The sequence below is a fragment of the Eurosta solidaginis genome, chromosome 2, assembly GCF_040869045.1.
Source record: "Eurosta solidaginis isolate ZX-2024a chromosome 2, ASM4086904v1, whole genome shotgun sequence".
NCBI classification, from domain to species: domain Eukaryota; kingdom Metazoa; phylum Arthropoda; class Insecta; order Diptera; family Tephritidae; genus Eurosta; species Eurosta solidaginis.
The window spans coordinates 55,378,960-55,399,744 of NC_090320.1; the positions used below are offsets into that span (position 1 = coordinate 55,378,960).

The window sequence follows — 20,785 nt, forward strand, 5'->3', positions numbered from 1 at the left end:
ATAGAGACCGGAACGTAAAAAGAAGCCAGAACTGCACCTTTCATAACATTACATTGGATTGAGCGAATTGAGTAGAAGAGAAGTGATTTTCTTTTGACTAAGCTAAGACTGTTCTGCCAGATCATATGAAACGATGAAGGTCTTGGCAGGGAACTCTCTCCCGATAATCTGCTCATTGAAATAGGTACACGAGAATGTGGTAATTAGCGCAAACTAAAAAATTTTGATAGGAAATGGATCTAAGTGGAATATTCAAGTTATTGGTACCTTAAGCCGAATATGTCAGAGTGTTCCCGCTGCAACTTCCCAAATTTCTGGAATGAAACTAATTATCTCATCAATAGTTACCAAATATCACAGAACGTGACACAGACTGTACTAAAAAGTATGCGTGTGTCGTATAAAACTCACTACTGGGTATAAAAGCCCCCTGAAAATTCAGCCCAACTTAAATTTCTATACATCTTATGCATAGACATTGTAACAACTCCGTTAGATGGCACATATTGCACCTACCAGTGAGATTTATTCATTGCCATTTGCGTACCTTTGAAGTGCGTTTTGGCTACTGGTAGGCAAACTCAGTTCAGGCGGCCCTTCAGTGTCTCTTTATATTATTGCAACTTTCTCTTCACTTTATTTTAATTTGTTGCCCTCTCATAATTTGCCTGTCGTCACTGTCCGACAACTGCTGACATGGTAATTTAAAAATGTCATATACCCTTTTACAAATTTTTGTTCACTAACATTTATATTTCTTTCAGTTTGACATCATTTTAGCATCAACCACAATATGTTTGGTGTTGGACGTGCCAGAAGGTATTCTCAAATGTTCACAAAAAGCTCTTTTGCTTAGCAGGGATGACCGGCTTAAATGTACGTTTGAATTCATTTGCTTCCCTTTATCTCTCACGTTGCTTGTTTTGTAGTCTAAATATATTTTCTCACTTTTTTTATAGCACGCTGGCTAGGTCTAACTATTCCCGGTCCTACATACATATATGTATGTCATATATTTTTGCTATACAATGACAGTTAATTTATTGACCCACGTCTTCGATTTGTAATTTGCATGGAAATTTTTTTCGAACGCAATTATCGCATTCGTTGGCTTTTATTGAACACGTAATTTGTAAGGATTTCTTTTATTACATTTTTTGTAACAGTTTTTTGTTGTTGTTGTTTGCATGTGTACAGTGACCACCACAAATTATCGAATACTTTTAGCTATCATGTATATTGACTGGAACATGATGTATAACTATTCACAAGGCTGTTACGTTAAGTTGACAATGCAGATGACAGCAAAAAAATAGGTGGCACCGTGATATTAAAAAAGCGGACGAACTATTTAAAAAGGGCGCTCCTCTTGAAGCTTGTTCCGTTAGACTGGGCGAGATTAAGCGAAGGCGAGAGGTGCACATGATCGACCAAGTCCTAGGAAGCTTTTAGTATTTGCCAAGAGCACGGAGTTATTTTATAACATAGGTCCTGGTTTTTGATAGGGTTTTTCAGTTTGGTCGTTAAAACAAACTTCTGTTAACACTGAGGAGGCCCGCGATTTAGAGGTACTAAGAATTTTTTTTAATTCAGGAGAGTCTTTAGTTGTTCCATTTGCAATTTTTAAGCCGCATTTTAAAAGCAACGAATATTATTTTAATAATATAGTGAGTTGTGAAAAACATTCTGAAAAGCCTTTTTACTTAAAATTTAGGAATAAATATTTCATTTGGCATCTAGCTCAAAACGCTGTTTATAAATTTGTGGAAACCATATGAAGAAAACTATATTAGATCAACGCAAGAAAGCCAAGTATTTTATTATTATCGTTGATGCTACGCCTGATGTTACACCTTTCCAGTTTAAGTTTCTGAAATTTACAACTCAAGTTCAGAAAATTTTAATTCAAGTTCAGAAAATTACAATTCAAGTTCAGAATTTCAAATTTAAATTCAGAAATTTACAATTCAAGTTTAGATTTTCCAATTACAGTTCAGAAAATTACAATTCAAGTTCTGAAATTCCAATTTAAATTCAGAAAATCGCAATTCAAGTTCACAAAATTACAACTCAAGTTCAGAATTTTCATTTCAAGTTCAGAAAATTACGATTCAAGTTCAGAAAATTGCATTTCAAGTTCGGAAAATGACAATACAAATTCAGAAAAAATTATAAGTAAGTTCAAAAGTTATACCAATTCATACTACGTAATGTAATACTTATATGTTATTTGCGGAAGTGTTGATGCTTCGTTAACAATTGTGGCTTGGATATACTATATCTCAAGTTTTCTCCAAGGCGTGTACATCCCGAGCTAAGAAATCAAACGTAGGATAACTCTTTGTAACAAGTGCAAGAGGACGCTCCGGCCATGAAAGTACTTCAGTCGACACCGCAGTTTGGAAGCAGTAGAAGGGGGAGACCTCCACAGAGTTGCGGGAGGCAGGTGGAGGAAGATTGGATCTGTACACACAGTACTTATACGTTACTTGTGGGATTGTGGACGCTCCGTTGATTTCGTCATCACTGCTGATATACTCAATGCAGATAAATGCTTGTGACCTTTTCATAGAATACAGCTGTATGTCCTTGTAACTGACGTCTTATGATAGGGGGAGAGAGAAGAGAGGAAACGGTTTTTTTCGCTATCTCCTTCATGTGAGCAAAATTGATTAAAGTGATTTAAGAAGTCAAATTTCTTAATAGATAGTAGGCCTTCATATCCTTGAATCAGATTATTAGCGCTAACATTTACCGTGTTTTAACTGTCATTGCACGAAAGAGAAAATTCCTGACAAACTTTCTGAACTTGAATTGTTATTTTCTGAACTTGAGTCGTAATTTTCTGAACTTGAATTGTAATTTTCTGAAATTAAAATGTATTTTTCTGAATTTTAAATGCAATTTTCTGAACTTAAATTGGAATTTCTGAACTTGAACTGTAACCTTCTGAATTTGAATCGTAAATTTCTGAATTTAATATAGAATTTCTGAAGTTGAATTGTAATTTTCTGAACTTAAATTGGAAACTCTGAACTTAATTGTAAATTTCTGAACTTGAATTGTCAATTTCTGAATTTATATTGGAAACTCTGAACTTGAATTGTAATTTTCTGAACTTAAACTGGAAAAGGTGTAGTGACGTTGAACAGACTACGTTCGTTTTGCGCTACCTCCATTTCAATTCGAAAGCAACAAATTTTACAATTCAAGAAAGTTTTTTGGCTTTCGTGGATTGTAACTAGAGCTTACGATTTCTTCTCGAATACAAGCGAGATTTTTGAGACCCGAGAAATCGGGAACTCGACTTCTCGCGAAATTCTCGTGTCTCGAAGTATTCATAAATCTCGCGAGTTTCTCGACATAAACTTAATCGCTGTATGGACAGGATTTACACACATGTTTTCTTTTACTTCTGACTTCTTACTTGATGTTATTGCTTTCCAATGACATTTAACTTAAAACATATTTATTATACATATAATTTTGTTCACAACATTTTATTTTTTTAATGAGACATCGAGAACACGGTTTCTCGTGAGCTTCTCGAATTTCAATTCAGTCGCTCCATTGGCTGTATTCTATACATTGCGGTGTTTTTACTTGTGGTTTTGTAGAAATTTTCGCTTGTGCCCCAGAAGAAATCGTAAGCTCTATATAAAATAGCCAATGAATCGATTGAAATAAATGTCGATAAACTCGCGAGCCTTACGAGTACTTCGAGATTCGAGAATCTCGCGAGAAGACTGCACTCCCGAAAAATCTCTTTTCGAACAAGTTCTAGAAATCGTAAGCTCTAATTGTAAGCAAAAAACTGGTCAGGAAATCGCTGATTCAATTTGCCATCTCTAGGTAAACATGAAATCTCATTAAAAGATTGTCGTACACAAGGGCACGAGAACGGCGCCAATATTAAAGGAGCTTATAACGGAGCACAACGCCACATTCTCGACAAAAAACTCGAATACTGATTACTCGCCTTGTGCAAACAACAGTCTCAATTTATGTGGTGTTGATGCCGCAGAACGTTGTACGGCTGCAAATACTTTCTTCGGAGTTGTACAAAAATGTTTTACTATTTCAGCAGTAAACAATGATGGGACATTCTCGAAAAAACAAAAAATGTACCGACCTTTTTTCACAGTCTTTCAGACACTAGGTGGTCGGCTAGAATTGAGGTAATCAGACCATTCGCAAACCATGTTCCAGGATTAACACAAGCACTAAACGCATTACTTAAGCTAAAATTTGACTGCACGAACATACGGATATGCTACCGGCTTTCTCAAGTACATCAACAAGTTCGATGGTATCTTGCTGTCCTCAATGTGGTTTAAAATACTGAACCAATGGGAAACAATTTTAAACGAATGTAAAAGAGTTGCTGCTCAATTGAACATCTCGCCAAAGTTTCCGGACATTCGAAAGAGAAAACCCAAAAGGCGTTTTGAAGATAATCGAAATGAGATGATTACGGAAGATGCAGAGTCTGATTTTAAAAACAATTCATTCTTGGTGATCGTTGATTCGGTAATCACTGGCATTACTGACCGATTTGCAGCTATGAGAAATTAGAACGAGACGTTTTCCTTTTTGTGGCAATTTGAAGACCTGGATGAAACTACGGTTCGGCCGAGCGCAGCAAAATTTGCAGACAAATACAAGTCGGACGTTTCTCAAAGCTTAGAATGCGAAATAGTTCACTTGAAGCTAATTTAAGACCCAAACTTTGAAAAGGTCACCATTGAAATTGCTAAATGCCATATATGTTCAAAATCTGTATACAATTTTCCTCAACATTTGTATTGCTTTATGCATCTTTTACACTATACCGGGCACTGTTCTGCACTACGTTCTTTCAGTGTCCTTGCAAGAATCAAAAGCTTTCATAAATCGTGTTCATCTCAACAGCGAGTGTCAGGACTTGCCACGCTTTGTGTTGAACCCGTTTTGGCAAGGCAGTTAAATTTTGATATTATTATAAAAATTTTGCAGCGAAAAAAGCAAGAAACTCTACTCATTGATATCCTAATATTCTATATTGAATAATTCAAATTTATAATCATCATTATATTTATCAGATTAGTTGATGTGGCAAAAATTTTTTTTGATGTAATCCATCAATAATGATTCATGAATGAGACGTCATTAATTCAAATTAATAAAACGTATTAGTGGATTTTTTATAGGGGGCATGTAACTATTTATTCCTGGACCCGGATTTTCTTCCTACTCTCCTGTGTGAGGGAACGGTCCAGGATAATGAGTAGTAGGATAGAACACAGGTACGACAAGAACAATAATTCGGAAGGTTTCCTGAAGGGAGATTTGGTGCTGCTATACAACCTTCAACGACGGAAAGGTGTTCCAACCAAAGCTTGGTGCAGGTACATAAAGGCACAGCAACATTAAAGCAGTATGTACGTAAACAAAGCAACCATCATTTACACATGTACATACAAGACAGCAGAGAGATGCTCACCATCAGCCGAAGTAGTACACACATATACACACGCTTATGGCTATACGAGAGACTATAAACTACAAATATACATATGTATATATATGGCTGCTAACCAAGCACGAAATTGGCGAAGTTACTATGCCTTAGGAGAAATGGGTGGACTGGAAGTTTGATTTGAACACGCAATTAGTTGTGAAGTAAGAGTTATTGTGAGGCACACTCAAAGTAGTATAATAAAGACCGTTTTACGTTATTGAATATTGGAGTTATTTATTCAACAGTTTAGCGATTCGAGCGTTAGCAGAAGGTTTGGAATAAGCGGAATTTCCCGAAATTCGTTACACTATTTACAAAAGCTATTTAAAACAAAATTTATAAATTCATGTCTGTGTTTAAATGAAGTGCTTAAGGTTTTTTTAATCTCAATTCATTATAACCCTTCCTTTTTTCCTTTCTTTTTATCCTTACCTTCCTATTCCAATCTGGAGTTGGCACACATATTATTATAAGGAAAATCCCAGTTGACAAAAAAAAAAAGAGGAGACCAATGCACTTTGTTGGATGTATAGGTGTTATGTATATATATGTAGAAAGACCGCATAACTACCTTACTTTTTAAAAGCTCAGAGAGAGTTGCAGAATTTATAATATTATTAGTAAAAATTCGAGTTGATTAGCATTTATGTTTTTCGTCCAAACTCCAAATCGAGTTCTTCGAGCCAAGGTGTCCTGATTTGCATGTATGTATATGTTATGATTTATGGTAGATCAAATATTCCTGCCTGCCCCACGCTGTACTCTTTTTAAGTCATCGATCATACGTGTTTTCTAAGCTCTTACAGAAGGAGTATTTAGGAACGTATTTTTTGTTTTCCAAAACTTCAATACTAATGCTGCTGTCCTCTTTTCATACTTTGCCTTATCTTCCCTTTTTTTTTTTAGGTGAAAGATATCAGCCTTTGCCTTTATGGACATAAGACTGTTTTCCTGCTAATTTAGTGAAAATTCGAATCTGAATGTGATGATATGGGCAAATTGAACGTAACTCTCTTTTTGAAGTCGTTCAAGGTAACACGAAGCATGAGTGGGGATTGAGTATGTTCGATTCAGTGTTCACCCAACCGCATTATTCTTCAACTTTATAGGAATGACTACAAGTATACAGCAGGCTACATGGCTGTCCCCAATCGAATTACCCGCAATCAGGACGACCATGTTGTGGTATACGGATGGCATGCCTCCAGTATTTTAGGTTTGCGTACGATCTGAGGACCTAACATCGACCTAACATCGAATCATACCTGCTCTCTGAGAGCAGAAATCAAACGGATTGCAGAAACAGTGGGAACAACTATCTAAGGCCCATATCTCTATTGCAACCGAAAAAAAAATGCTGCAGGGCTACGTTAAAAGCGCGCGCAACAAGAAAAGTGTGTGAACGCTTCCGCGTAATGATTTCCCCCTGTTCAAACTAATTTTGAATTCGTGTTAAAAATTTATTTTTTATTGTTATTATTATTAAATTATTTATTTATTATTATAATTTTCATATACGTTATTTCAAAGTGACGCCAGCGCCAACACGTCGCAAACGTCGAATGTATTTGGGCTTTAAAGAATTCAATACGAATTGAAGCCTTTCGTATAGATGGTCTTACCTATGTATATTTCAAAATTCTAGTAATCATTTAGCAGCAATCATTCGAATAGTATTTAGCGAGCAATTATTCGAATAAAGCACGTTCGAATAATCCGCATTCGAATAATCGATTATCACAAGTTCTACTGAATAATATTATTAATTTCATATCCTTAGTATATAACTTACACACTCTCAAATTTTCTATACCGATATATAGAATTTTTACACTAAGGCACATCTCTAGCATACATACAGACATAAGTAGATAGTGAGATAATAGCTGGAAAAAAATTTAGAAACTAATAACCGCAAAGAGGTATGCAAATTGCAAATGAAAATGAAGATGATATTTGAAATTGAAATTAAAACAATAAAATTGTGAAAATATTTGTCTTATGGTTCAATAATAATGTTTGTAAAAAGTATCATTTTAATTAATTTATTTACATACGTATGTATACACAACATTTAGTTGTATTAGTGCAATTTGTTATATCTAACATAAGCAGTTGTGAAGGTGCGATTGCTGGTGTTAGTAACGGTGCACGTTAACGTTTTTGTTTTTGTTTTTATTTTTGAATTGTTAGTAGGGCGTCAGAATGATTCTGCTTTTGAATTGTGACATTTCATAGCGCTTTTTTACTCCTAGTTTTACTTTTAATGTAAGAATTACTTGCGCTTTTCTTCAATACTCGAGCACACCATTCCATTTTCCTACATTGGCAGTTTTTCGTTATTTTTTTGAATGCTTTTTACCACTCCTCAGCAATTAACTTTTTTTTACCTTTTTTTTATTATTTTACTGTTTTATTTACGTTCACGTCAGTGCGATTTATTGGTTTTTATGAATAAGTAGATGGTGCATTGTGTCCCAAGTAGTGCCATTGTTGTCATGCTAGATTCATACTTATATGTATGTTTGTATATATTTTTTTGGTGCTATGTAACTTGGACAAATTTGCAATATATTGACGCTCAATATTACAAATTACTTACTTTGTTTTTAGCTTCGTGTTTTCATTTGTGTCCATTTTTATGTGCAACACATTGTATGAACATTTCATTGTCAAAACATACGTGATCGAAGTGTTCATGCAAGTTCAGCTACATAAATATTTAGATACTAAGCATTGTACTTTGATGCGTTTTATGGTGAACTTAATAAAAGAAATTAGGGTTTGGAAATAAAAAAATATATAGGGACTTTCCACTATAAAAACTCTTCTTCTCCCTCTTTTTCTCCCTCTGTCTCTCCCTTTCACTCTCTCCCTTCCACTCCCTCTCCCATTGCTTCTCCCATCATTCATCTGCGCCCATTTGGTACATTTCTACACCCGTCAAACTATTCATATAGTAGTTCCACTTGAATGATGTGGTGGATTCATCGACCCACTTTTCTTCTTGACTGTCCAGGGCCAAGATCGGTCACATTTCATCGCCGACCATCAAGTTGCGTCAGTCGCTTCTGCGTTGGGCTAACTTGCACCAATTTGTAATACTAAGGTAGTTTAGGTCATTTTCTTTTTGGTCCATATAGTGGAGTGGGGGCCTCCCTCTTCTTCTTCTTCTTCAGATGGATTCCGATAAGAATATATTTTTGGCCTAGCCACCACTATGCTTTTATTCGCTCTTCCATGTTTATGTCTACATAAAGCTCATAATTAACCCATTTTCGGTACTCACTGTCGACAACGCAGTAAATCTTTCGAAGTACTTGTCTCTCGAACACTACCAGAGCCGCTCCGTAAGATGTTGTCATTAACCATGCTTCTGCTCCAGATAAATTTTATGTCACGGTTATTTTATGTGGTATCGGATGAACAAAGAAAAGTAAAGTAAAATAAAGTCCTCTCTTGGCGAATGAAAATCATACTCTACAAGTCACTTATCGTACCTGTCCTGCAGAAGCATGGACCATGACAACAGCAGATGAAGCGGCTTTGGGAGTGTTCGAGAGAAAAGTTCTTCGAAAGATTTATGGACCTCTACGCGTTGGCGATGGCAAGTACCGAAGAAGATTTAATGATGAGCTGTACGGGCTATTCGCAGACATCAACATAGTCCAGCGAATTAAAACGCAGCGGCTGCGCTGGCTAAGCCATGTTATGCGAATGAATGATGATGCTCCGGCCAAGAAAGTGTTTCTATCGGAACCCGCCTATGGAAGCAGAGGTAGAGGGCAGCCCCCACTCCGTTGGAAGGACCAGGTGGAAAACGATTTAAACTCCCCAGGTGTGACCAATTGGCGCCGGTTGGCGGAGCGACTGGCGCGCCTTGTTGGACGGCCATAATCGTTTAGACGGTTAAGCGCCAATTAAGTAAGTATGCAAGAAAGGGCCTTCAAAGAATCAAGTGAACTACAACTGTCGGAGTAGATATCACTCTTCTTATGAATGTAGTTTCGACAAGGTCCAATAAACAATTTTGAAATGATTCCAAAGTTATTTTTAAAGGATGCTAAAACATAACGAATATAGTTCCAAAATTCCCCAAAATGGTCACAAAGTGCCCCAACGATACTTAAAGCGCTCTGAGTATGGATTCCTATAGCCTCGAAATTTGAAGGGTCCCACAAAATATTTCTGAAACGAAGTGATTCTAAAATAATTTCGAAATTATCTTCTCTTAGTTGCGAAGGAAATCCCGAAATATTTCCAAAATTTGCCCAAAAAATTTAGAAATGTTTCCAAAAAAAGCTTTGAAAATATTTAATAATTCTTCTCGAAAAAAAAAATAAATAATGAAACAAAGTCATACTGTATCCTGAAAGAAAACTGAAATAACACGAAATGATGTGAAAGTGGTCCAAAATTCTAAAATCTTTCAGAGTATGGACTCTAATAATCGCGAAAGTCCACGCCTTTCCGAGCCGGCCAAAAATCCAACGTAGTTCCAAATAAACTATTTTGTTGTGTAAGGATACCAAACTTACCCTGCTATGCTCTTAAACTGGCAACTAAGGAAACCCAAACTTGTCTTTATGTTATCCTAATTAAAATCCTCCAAGGTCACTTAGTGCAGTGTCGAATCAAAGTACAATAAATATCTGTCATTTAAATAATTATTTTTATCAAATATATTGTGCGTTACTACTTATTAAATTTAATTCAGTGCTGCAACATACGAGCATGTGGTGTACTTTTGGTGCCAAATATTATTAGTTTTTTGCCGTGAAGTGCATTGACTTAAAGCAGGTGCGCGCTCTAGATTTTTTTTCTTTTTGCATTTTTGAATTGCATACAATTGCAGTTTACTTTTAGTGCCTTTAATTGATTTATTTCATAAAAGAAAAATTTACCCGAAACAGATAGCACCGCTGTATACTCAACGGATCCAGCACGATTGCTAACGCGACATGTGTAGTTGCCATTGTGACGTGATGTCACATTATGTATAGAAATGATACTGGAAAATGGTGCATATTCATTGATGGTTAGAGAACCATCAGTTGGGCTATAATTTTTACCATTTGCACCACCACCACTTTGTGAATGACCACTAATATCGTTGGGTAAATTAGCAATATTTAACGGTTGTTGTGCGGTATTACCCAAAATGGGTATACCATCTTTTAACCAAGTAATATTGAACGGTTGATCACCCTGACTACTCGAACACATTAACTGAGTGCGCATGCCTTCGGTGATTTCCTCTTCGAAGTTGAATGGTGAGATGCGAGGAGGAACTAAATATAATGTAAGATTTTTAAATAAATATATACATTCTTTTAAATAAAATTAAATAGATAGCTAGAATGGGTAGATAGTTGAAGAGCAGAGTATTAACTTAAAATTAATTTTATTCATAGGATTCCTATTTGCTTTCCAGTATGGAAAAACTCATTTCTTATGCATATTTGGTTGCTTACGAAGACTAGATTTTCCATACATTCATATGGAAGGCTCGAAATACAACTGCAATGAGTCGATTGTGCGTTGAAAAGCTTTTCGAAAGCTTTATAATTCATAACAACTGCTGAGTGAATCATCACCCTACCTTTGTTACCGTTTCGAAAACATCCTATCTCAGAGAAAACTTTTGAATAACGTCCTATTTCAGAATTCTTTCAAAAATGCCCTATCTGAGCTTAAATTGAAAAAATTTTGACATTAGCTGGAGCGTTTATGAAAAAGATTCTGAGATGGTGCATTCTTTGACAGAGTTCTGAGATGAGCGCTTTTTTGAAAAAAATTCTTCGTTTTCGAAAATATTCTCAGATAAATTTTTAAAAGACAAATTTAAAAAAATTAGTCTGAAAAATAGTAAAATTTTCATGTGTTTGACTGCTTTCGAAACATCGCTGATTTGTTTGGTTCCCTTTATTTCCTTAAACTCGTTATAACTGGTCAGTTGGGTTATGTTTTTAGTATCGACGATATGGATAAAATTTATATATAGTTCTTTGAGTATACTTCAATTTGTTAAAAATAAATTAATACATAATTTTTGAAATTTCGTTAGGTGTTCATACAAATATTTTGCCTATTTTAGGAATTCAAATTATATATATACACTTACGAGGAAAAAATAACAGCAAAAATTATTTGCAAATTTTTTTAGTTGTTATTTACCTTAAAGATTATGTAAGAAAAAATATCAAAATCAATTTCCAAAAATTTTTGAAGAAAAATCTAAAATATTTTCAAAAAAAAAAATTGAAAATGTTTCTAAAAAATCCAAAAATTTCGAAATATAACAAAAATTTATATGTTAGTTTTTTTTTTTTATTAATAATTATCTATTAATATTTTAACTATTTTAGAAAATCACATTATATATGTACACTTTCGCGCAAAAAATTACTATAGAAAAAATTATTCATACATTTTATTAGTTCTTTTATACTTTAATGAGTGGTGTAACTAGAACTAGTAGAATTCATTTTCAAAAACTTTTCGAAAATATTTCCGTAAAAATTCTAAAATGTATCAAAAAAAAAAAAAAATTTATATACATATATGAAAAAAAAAAAAAAAAAAAACGTTCCGAAAGTTTGAGTGATGTGCAACGTTTTGAGTTTTGTGGTACAAATCATTTGAGTATGTACAAATTTGGAATTTGTCAAAATTCGCAATGATTTTTGACAACTTTTTTTTTTAGGAAGAAACTTTAGTCAGTTTTATTGCCAAAAAAATTGTTTTTCATTACGTGAAAAATTTTCGAATTTGACTCCGAATAAAATTTTTAGATTCTGAAAATTTATAAAAATATTATTTTTCAATTCTTAAAAAAATTTCGAAACTATCTTCGATAAAATTCTAAAATTCCGAAAGGTTAATCTCTATTCAAATTTTTATTTTGAATGTTAAAAAAATTGTTGTGCATGCGACACGAATAGATACCTTTTCGTTTCTTGCTCGCGTCATTCTTAGAGCGTGATAAAGCGAGTTCGTTTGCTATGCCGTTTTCCTAGGTTCTGCTGGGTCATCTCTCGCGGAGATCGGCTACAGTTTAGTGTTATTTCAGAATTGAACGAGTAAGAGTCAAGGGATTTAATGATCGCCAATTTTTTCCCTTCCTAGCTGTGTCTTCCATGATGTTTGATATTTTGCCTAGAGGTCACTATAGTGATCGGGTAATCTGATGGAGAGTTGGAGAATCGGGTCCATTGATAAGACTACTGCTCAATCTCTGCTATCTAGCTTAAAACAATCGGTATATTGAATTCCTGCCATCAACAGAAAGGCACCAATCATACCTGTGATCGCACAGCAGACTTCGAGCTAAAAATTAAAAAAATTCTCTCAAAACTGCATATTCGGAAAGCCTCCAAGAGTCACCGTGTGTATTTCTGCCACGAAAAGCTTCTCAGTGAAAATTCTTCTGTCTTCTAGATACCGAAATACAACATGTAGGTCCCTTTCCGCAAATTGCTGAACATTTTAAAAAGGCGCATGACTCAAATTGAAAGAGAACTTCTGCCTAAATCTCCTCGGAGGAAAATAGTGCCAAGTATATATTTTCTTTATTTATGAAGATCTTTAAAAATACTTGAATTTTTCGAAAGGATTTTCGAAATCATTTTCGTTTATTTTTCAAAAATATTTTCAAATATTTTTCGTTATACAACTCATTCAACCTAAGCATAACTCTAAGTTAACATTTTTCGAATATGTTTCAAACTGATAACACATTTTTCCTATACAATCTGTTGAAGTTTTTTATTTTTAAATTAACAAATTAATTATAATACTAAAGAAGCAAGAAAATAATTGATAAAATTTGCAAATGCTATTGGCTAAGAATTTATACTCGCAGGTGTATGCATGTTTGCTAGATTGACCAGTTTGAAAATTTCAGCAAGTTTTAGTGATTCTGATCATTCGTTGGGGTCTGGAACGAATGAAATTTCATGCAAAAATATCAATGATTAGTACTGAAGGATCGCCACTAGAAGGCAAAAGGCGGCTCACCCGCAGTAAACATTGATAGTTTTGCGTGAAACTTCATGAGAAGTTTTCTGAGGTCCTAAATAACATGTTTAGTCAAAGCACCAGAAACTAAAAATGCACATCGTACAGGTCAATCTAATGTATGTATATATGCTTACCAATCACGCTGTATTTGTCTCATTTACAGTTATATTTTTATATGATTATAAATACAATTTACATACATACATATATATAGCTATGTACTATGTATACTTGGGCTTCTAGAACAAAGGAATTTACACACATTCATTTTCAAACTAAACAAAATTTTCCATTTATCTCTTAGCGCAATTGTTAGATTAAAAATGTTTACCTGGGCACTTACAAGCAATATCACGTATGTATATTTTTAGCCTTAGTTCTGTGGAATACACATTATGTACACCTAGGTATGTCTATGCAAGTGTCACCATAAGAGATGATTGCTTTTACATCTAGGGGTCACAGCATATGTAGCTATTATTATTTTATTATTGATAAATTGTTGTAATAGATAAAAATGATAAGCCATATTCGCTTCGCACAACATGAATACGTTTACAGTCATGCGGGAGTTTGAGACAAGAATTTTCGTTACAATAACACTGTGCAACAGCCGGATGGGTATTGGACCAAACCCACTTTCTTGTAGAGATTGAGGCTTATGTAGACAAAGTACTATCTCCGTTTTTCGAATTAAGCCTCCAAAAAATAGATATCGGCTTTCGAAGTTCAAAATTCTACATTTCGAAATTTTATTTTTTTATTATCGCGTTCAGTAAGTTAAAAAAGTACAAATGTGGACGTGGCAGCCTTTTCCTTTTATTTGAATGGCTGAATTCTTTTATTGAAAAATCACAGTACGAGCAATTCCAGTGCAGACATGAAAGTAGTAGCCACTATCATGGGACTATCTGACTTTTCACCTCGTATAACAGCTGTTATACTAAATTGCTCAAAAAAAGAATTCAACCATTCAAATAAGGGAAAAGAGCGGACACACATTTTTACTTTTTCAATTTGCTGAACAAAAAAAAAATTAAATTTCGAAATGTAGAATTTCGAACTCCGAATGCCGATATCTATTTTTTGGAGGCTAACTTCGAAAAACGGAGATAGTACTTTTTAAGCTTAAGCCCCAATCTCCTCAAAACTGTTGGTTTGGTCCAATATCCAGAAAAAAAGTAGATTTTGTCGCATAGTGTAAATGTTACGTACACGCACTGGTGCTCATCTCTCTATACAGATGAGATAAATATGAATACTAGGATACTTTATATTTACTTTCCTCAAATTCTTCTTCAATTTTAGAACTGAAATCTTGCAAAATTGATATAAAGTTTATAGAACTTTGCGAAAAACCGTCAGTGAATGCTGTACAATTTTTCCAAGCAAAACAACCATCAATAGAATGAAAAGCAGGTGCCTTTTTGTCGCTCTGCATGAATTTAAATTTACAACAGCACGTCACCTGCCCCATAAGGAATTACATTTGCCATCTTAGTTTCACCGTTAAATGAGCTTTAATTGTCAAAAACAGGACTTGATGAAAATATTTTGGGCACAGATTCGTGTTTAATTAAAATTCTTTAGGAGAAATACAAGAATTTTTGTATGCCAATCCCATTTTGGGAGAATATTATATTTCTTTGCAGAAATTCGCAAAAAGTGATAAACAGTGTTACTGTCCGATTTTTGTCTATCTGCGGATGAGATTAAAACATAGGAAAGGTTATAAAAATAACGTCATTGTTTCCGCGTATGGATCGAGCCTTTAAAAACAGCTCCTTCATTAGTATACGTCGCCTGGTTCATATGTAGGATGAATATGCTGTGTTTGCTAATAGGATTTATTCAATGGAGGACGCAGAGGCATTGGGCTCATGATAAGATGGGAGGTAACATATAATTTGCAGATTAACACAAAATCTGTGCCCTATGCCACTAATTTTACTCGGGTGCTTCGGTATTCTCATGATCAGACGCTATCTACTTTAAATTGCTTCGAGGAAAGTTAACAGACATTGCTGGACCCGACGATAGTTCCAGTACTCCCATTTCCTCGTATCGTTTCTATGCTTAGACAATTTGGGAGCATATTACCTGGTCGAGTCTCAAATATAACGAGGGTCTGCGGTGGGTTAATTTCTGAAGGATTAGTTTCTGATCTCATTAAGCTGAATGAACTACATAGAACTTGTGGGATGTTGCTACACGCCACTATGCTGACCATAAACTGATGACATTTTTAAGGGTAAAAGAAATGATGGTTTCAATAAATGTTACGTATACGCAGTGTTATCCCTTGTTTTGCTCTCAATACCGAAGTGAACTAAATTTAATATGAATACTAGCGTATTTTCTGTTTTGAAGAAAATAATAAATTTTAAAATTGAAATCTTGCTATAAAATTTTGAGAAGAACCGTGTGAGAATGACATATAATTTTGCCGATTAAAGCAACTATCAAAAGAATGAAAATTAGGTGCCTATTTATCGCATTGCATGAATTTGGATTTGCAACAGCACGTTGAGCAATGTCACCTGCCACATAAGGAATTACATGTGCGGTCTTAATTTCACTTTCAAATGAGCTTTTACTTTCAAAGACAGGACTGGACTCGAGTTAATAACAATTTTTTAGGAAAAACAAAGAAATCTTATTGGCTGTAGAGATGACTTTCAAAAGGAGGAACGGATACTTGATGGGATTTAAGCCTCTCAAAACACCTTTATCAATAATGTCTATAGTCTGGTTTATAGGTAGAGTGAATATACTTTCTTTGTCATTTAAATTCATTTACTACTGGAGAGGGAGGCATTTTGGGTAGAAGTTTATGGAAGGCGACACATAATATTTAGAATCGACAAGAGCTATTAACGGTGTCATTAAATTTATTATATTGTTTCATGATAAACTCACGTAATTTCTGAAAAGTTACTAGTTGTTGTTGTTTTTGTAGCGATAAGGTTACTCCCGGAAGGCTTTGGGGAGTGTTATCGATGTGATGGTCCTTTGACGGATACAGATCCGGCACGCTCCGTTAACACAGCTCCACTATGGTACTAGCCCGAGCATCTCAGGAACGATTTATATGGCCACATTAAACCTTTATGAAAGTTTAAAGTCTGACGTCTTGTCTCTCTTGAAAGAGCCCTGAAGTTTCTAAAAGTAGTCTCAGCTTCCAGGAAATGCTTGCTTAAACAACACCTACAACAATATCCAAACTTTACTTTCTTGTTCAGCATCAGACCACTGAGTCCTCTGCGAAGATTTTGCTTCGTTATAAAAAGCATCCAGTGGTGGTTTTGGGTGCAGTACATGCTAACAGTCTGCCCACGGCATCCTACAAATAAAATGCCTCCATTACACAGCAGATTGACTTGAGGATGCAGATTTGTAGTACTTTAGCCAAAATCGCGATTATTAGCCTCACAGATGACTGATAGATTTTTAAAGATGTGAAAAAGGTCGCCGCCAACATCAGTGCTTAACAGGCATTTTTGGTACAGGGAGAGTTCAACAATGTAGCAGGTGAAACAAACAGGAAGAAGTGGAAGAAGTTTCCTCTTCGAGGTTAAAGCAACAGCGTCTACGAAGATGGCTAAAGTATTGAACAACGACGATACGATACTGTTCTGTTTTGTGAAGGATGAGGGCGACACCGCCCCTGTTACTTTCATCTTATGACAAAGAAATTCGTATAATTTTAAAGGTTAATTCTGTACTGCGAATACGCTTTACCTTCATCTGGTATAGACTCGCCTTGGCTCAAATCGTTCAAAAGCTCGAAAATTGTGAGTAAGCACTTGAACAGTTGAGCAACGAACGAATTCCGAAAGAGTGGCAAGCAATTCGAACTGATACCCGGGTATCTAGATATCTAGTATATATGGTCAAGAGTCATGCATAAACGAGTTGGATATTACTGGTGGCTGAACTTGGATATTGCTAGGGTGATTGTTGAATACAACGGTGACGAAATTTATTTTTCTCACTGCTTCGGTCTTCAAAGTCTATTCGTGGTTATCATTGTGATGCGCAATAATGTGTATAGATATTGGAGAGACATAAGCTTCAGCGTATTAAACACATATATAGTAGAAAATACTGTTTTTAGTACTTTCAGGTACAAATATCTCGAAAAGCACATCCAATTTAAAAGCTCTGATACCCGATTCAGTTTCAGCGTACCGAAGGACCTTGGAAAAGAATTGACTTATTTGTGGGTCTGAAATTTGTCGGCCTTTATTAATGCATGCTCAGAAATGTTGTTATTACATCTACCTAAACTTATTCATAACAGTTGCAATAGTTATATGGTTTTACAAAATCAATCCAGGCTCCCTACAGACGATACAAAAAGCACCGAAACGCGTATGAAAAAAGGAAAGATTTTGTTTCTTCTTTAACTCCACTGCCAAATGCATATTTAGGAGGCACCGTGCTTTAAAGCTTCAAATGGCTTATATTTATTTTTGGGAAGCCACTTTACCAAACAGTGCATGACAATAAACGTTTTCAAATATGAAAATATTTAAAGCATTTTGTGTGCATTGTATATATTTTTCTTAATACTATACTCATATACATTTATATTTATATTCATCCCAGCAAGCATTCGTTGACAAAAAGGAATCAAAAAGTAGCCCTAAATCGGAGTTTTTATGCTCATAATGAGTTCGTGTAAGAGTCAGATATGAAAGCAGTATCCTTCCTGCATTGATCGTCCGATATGAGTCTATTTCATATATTATATGAGGCGGAATATGATTTATATTTTACACATATTGTCATCAGAAAGATGTACGCCTAAAGATTTCTTGGAGAGCTCATAACAAAGGAGTCCGAAAGGAATCCAAAATATGTGAAAAGTATGAGAGCCGGAAATATGATAATGTAAAAGTCTTCTAAGATTTTATTTGTTTATTAAGTTTGAAACGAACCCTTACATTTTGTGATGGAAAACTTTGCGTGTTTAATATAAAAATGAGTCGTTGAATGGGCTCTGGGATGTTAGCACCCCATTTCTGGAATTTTATAACAAAACATATGCCAAATAATTGGTCACTAATTGGTCGTAATTGGTCAGCAGGTTTCAGTAATTGGTCAGTAATTGGCTAAGCGCAACGGTTGGACCGATTTCGCTTATTCTTTTTTTAGGATATTCCCTGAAGTACGAGTATGGTTCTTACGGAAAGTAAAGTGGACCAGGGGCTGACCTATTCTAAATAAAATAGTGTGAGGTGCGATTTGCTGGAAATTTGGTTTCGGGGTACTTCCGTGACTAGCTCATTATTTGAAAAATTTGTCTTTCCGGGAATTGGACCAGAGGCCTACCATTTACATAAAATTTCATTTATGGTGCAATTTGTTTGAAATGTGTTGTTAAGGCAGTCGTTCGAAAAAGGAAAATAAGGGATCGGAGTGGAAGTACAAGAGGGGTAGAAAGAGAATGGGGGGGGGGGGGGGGGTTAAAGAGAAGAAAGAATGTGGGAGTCGAAAAGGCAGATATGATTATTCAGAGGAAGCATGTGCAAGAAAGAAGATGAAGAAGATTGGCGGAAGGTTGAGCGAACGTAAAAGGAAGAAAGAAAGGTGGAGAGACAGGGATCAAAACGGAGAGAATGGGGAGAGGCACGAAGTAAAATTTTTTTCGCATTAGCTAAAATACAAAAAACGCCACTGCTTTAGTTTCATATAGTTTCGTAAAGGTTTATACAAACAAAGATAGTGAAATCCGTTGGCCAGGTGAAGCAGGTATTCCATATTTGGTATATAGGGAAATTGAGGTGAGGAATGGTAATGTGAAATTTAGCGGATTGGCAGTGAAGGATTGGCAGGCAGGCAAATGGAATAAGAAATGACGGGAAGTGAGGCTTAATTTTTTCGGGCAGAACGAAGTCTGCGGGGTATTCTAGTTTGAATATAAATTTAATACATTATTGGTAACAGCGTGTGCTCCGTTCCTATTAAACATGAATATTAGGCTGGGCCGATTTATTAACCTATATCCCGCCATCGATTTTTCGATAGGATATTGGCTCAGGAAAAAAAGTTCCACTACGCATACCCAATAAACTATTTTCAAGCCTGCGAAATAAAATTTTTTTTACTTTTTTCGACTTTGATTTTTAAGGTTTTTTTCATGACCTACTAAAAAATTTTCATTGGATTGTAAAATATACATATGAAAATTTTTTTAGTAGGCCATGAAAAAACCTTAAAAATCAAAGTCGAAAAAAGTCAAAAAAATGAAATTTCGCACGCTCGAAATTATTTTTTTTGGTATGCGTAGTGGAACTTTTTTTTGTTGAGCTCAAATCCCATCGAAAAATCGATGGCGCGATATCGGTTAACTTTCGTCCATACAAATCGACCTACCTTAATGAACATATTCTTTGTCCATTTAATTTTTCCGGGCCGTACCAAGTCATCAATTCTCAGAAGCGTAGGTCTATAAAAGGTAAAAAGTATTTAGTACCGTAAAAGGACCATGCGCCATAGAAAACTCAATCCAAGGTAGCGACCTCACCTCTTTATATCCTAAAAAAATTTTTTAAAGAATACTGAGGTAGTTTCTCAGGATAGAAAACCAAGTGCGATGATGCCCTGCCAAAAAAAAAGTTTTGCGCCCTTATAAAGACCACTCTAATATGTATGAGACGTGTAAGATTCATAAATGGCTCCGTAAAGCTTCCAAAAGGAGTATGTCATATATGAATCATCTTCCGAGTTATACCATGCATGAAACGAAGCTCATATTGGATGACCATCGCAAGAAGTGAATTGCTGTCATATCTGACTCTTAAATTAGTTCATAATGAGCGTAAACGCTACGATTTAGGACTCCCTTTTGATTCCTTTTTACCTTCGAATGTTTGCTGGGATATATTTCTATGCAGATACTCATACAGAAGTAAACCAATTTATTTCCAACAGCAGCTGTGAGTGCACTTGTGCCAAAAAAATATCAAAATATTTATTTGTATGTAAGCCAACCGCTGAAATTGAAAAACAAAAATAAAAATATTCCATTTGTTTTCTTTGTTTCGCGCATAAAATGGGCAATAACAGTGCGCCACAAAAAAATGTACATACATATATTATTTATTGTAAAAATAAAATACAATTTTTTATTGACACTCGTTTTGGATAACACACATAGTAGTTATGTATATTAACCTGGGTCGATTCAAAAAACTGTTGTAAAAACGTTCGCGATACCAGTTTTTTGAAAAACAAAGAAATATTGTTTGGGTTTTG

General features: G+C 35.0%; 1 protein-coding gene across 1 annotated transcript in view; it reads right to left on the bottom strand.

The window, feature by feature from the left end:
• LOC137239746 (cell adhesion molecule Dscam2-like) overlaps positions 1-20,785 on the bottom strand; it is a 246,781-nt gene that overhangs the window by 38,568 nt on the left and 187,428 nt on the right. The window contains 1 exon segment of the mRNA XM_067765367.1: positions 10,405-10,791. Coding sequence (XP_067621468.1) covers positions 10,405-10,791 — 387 coding nt within the window.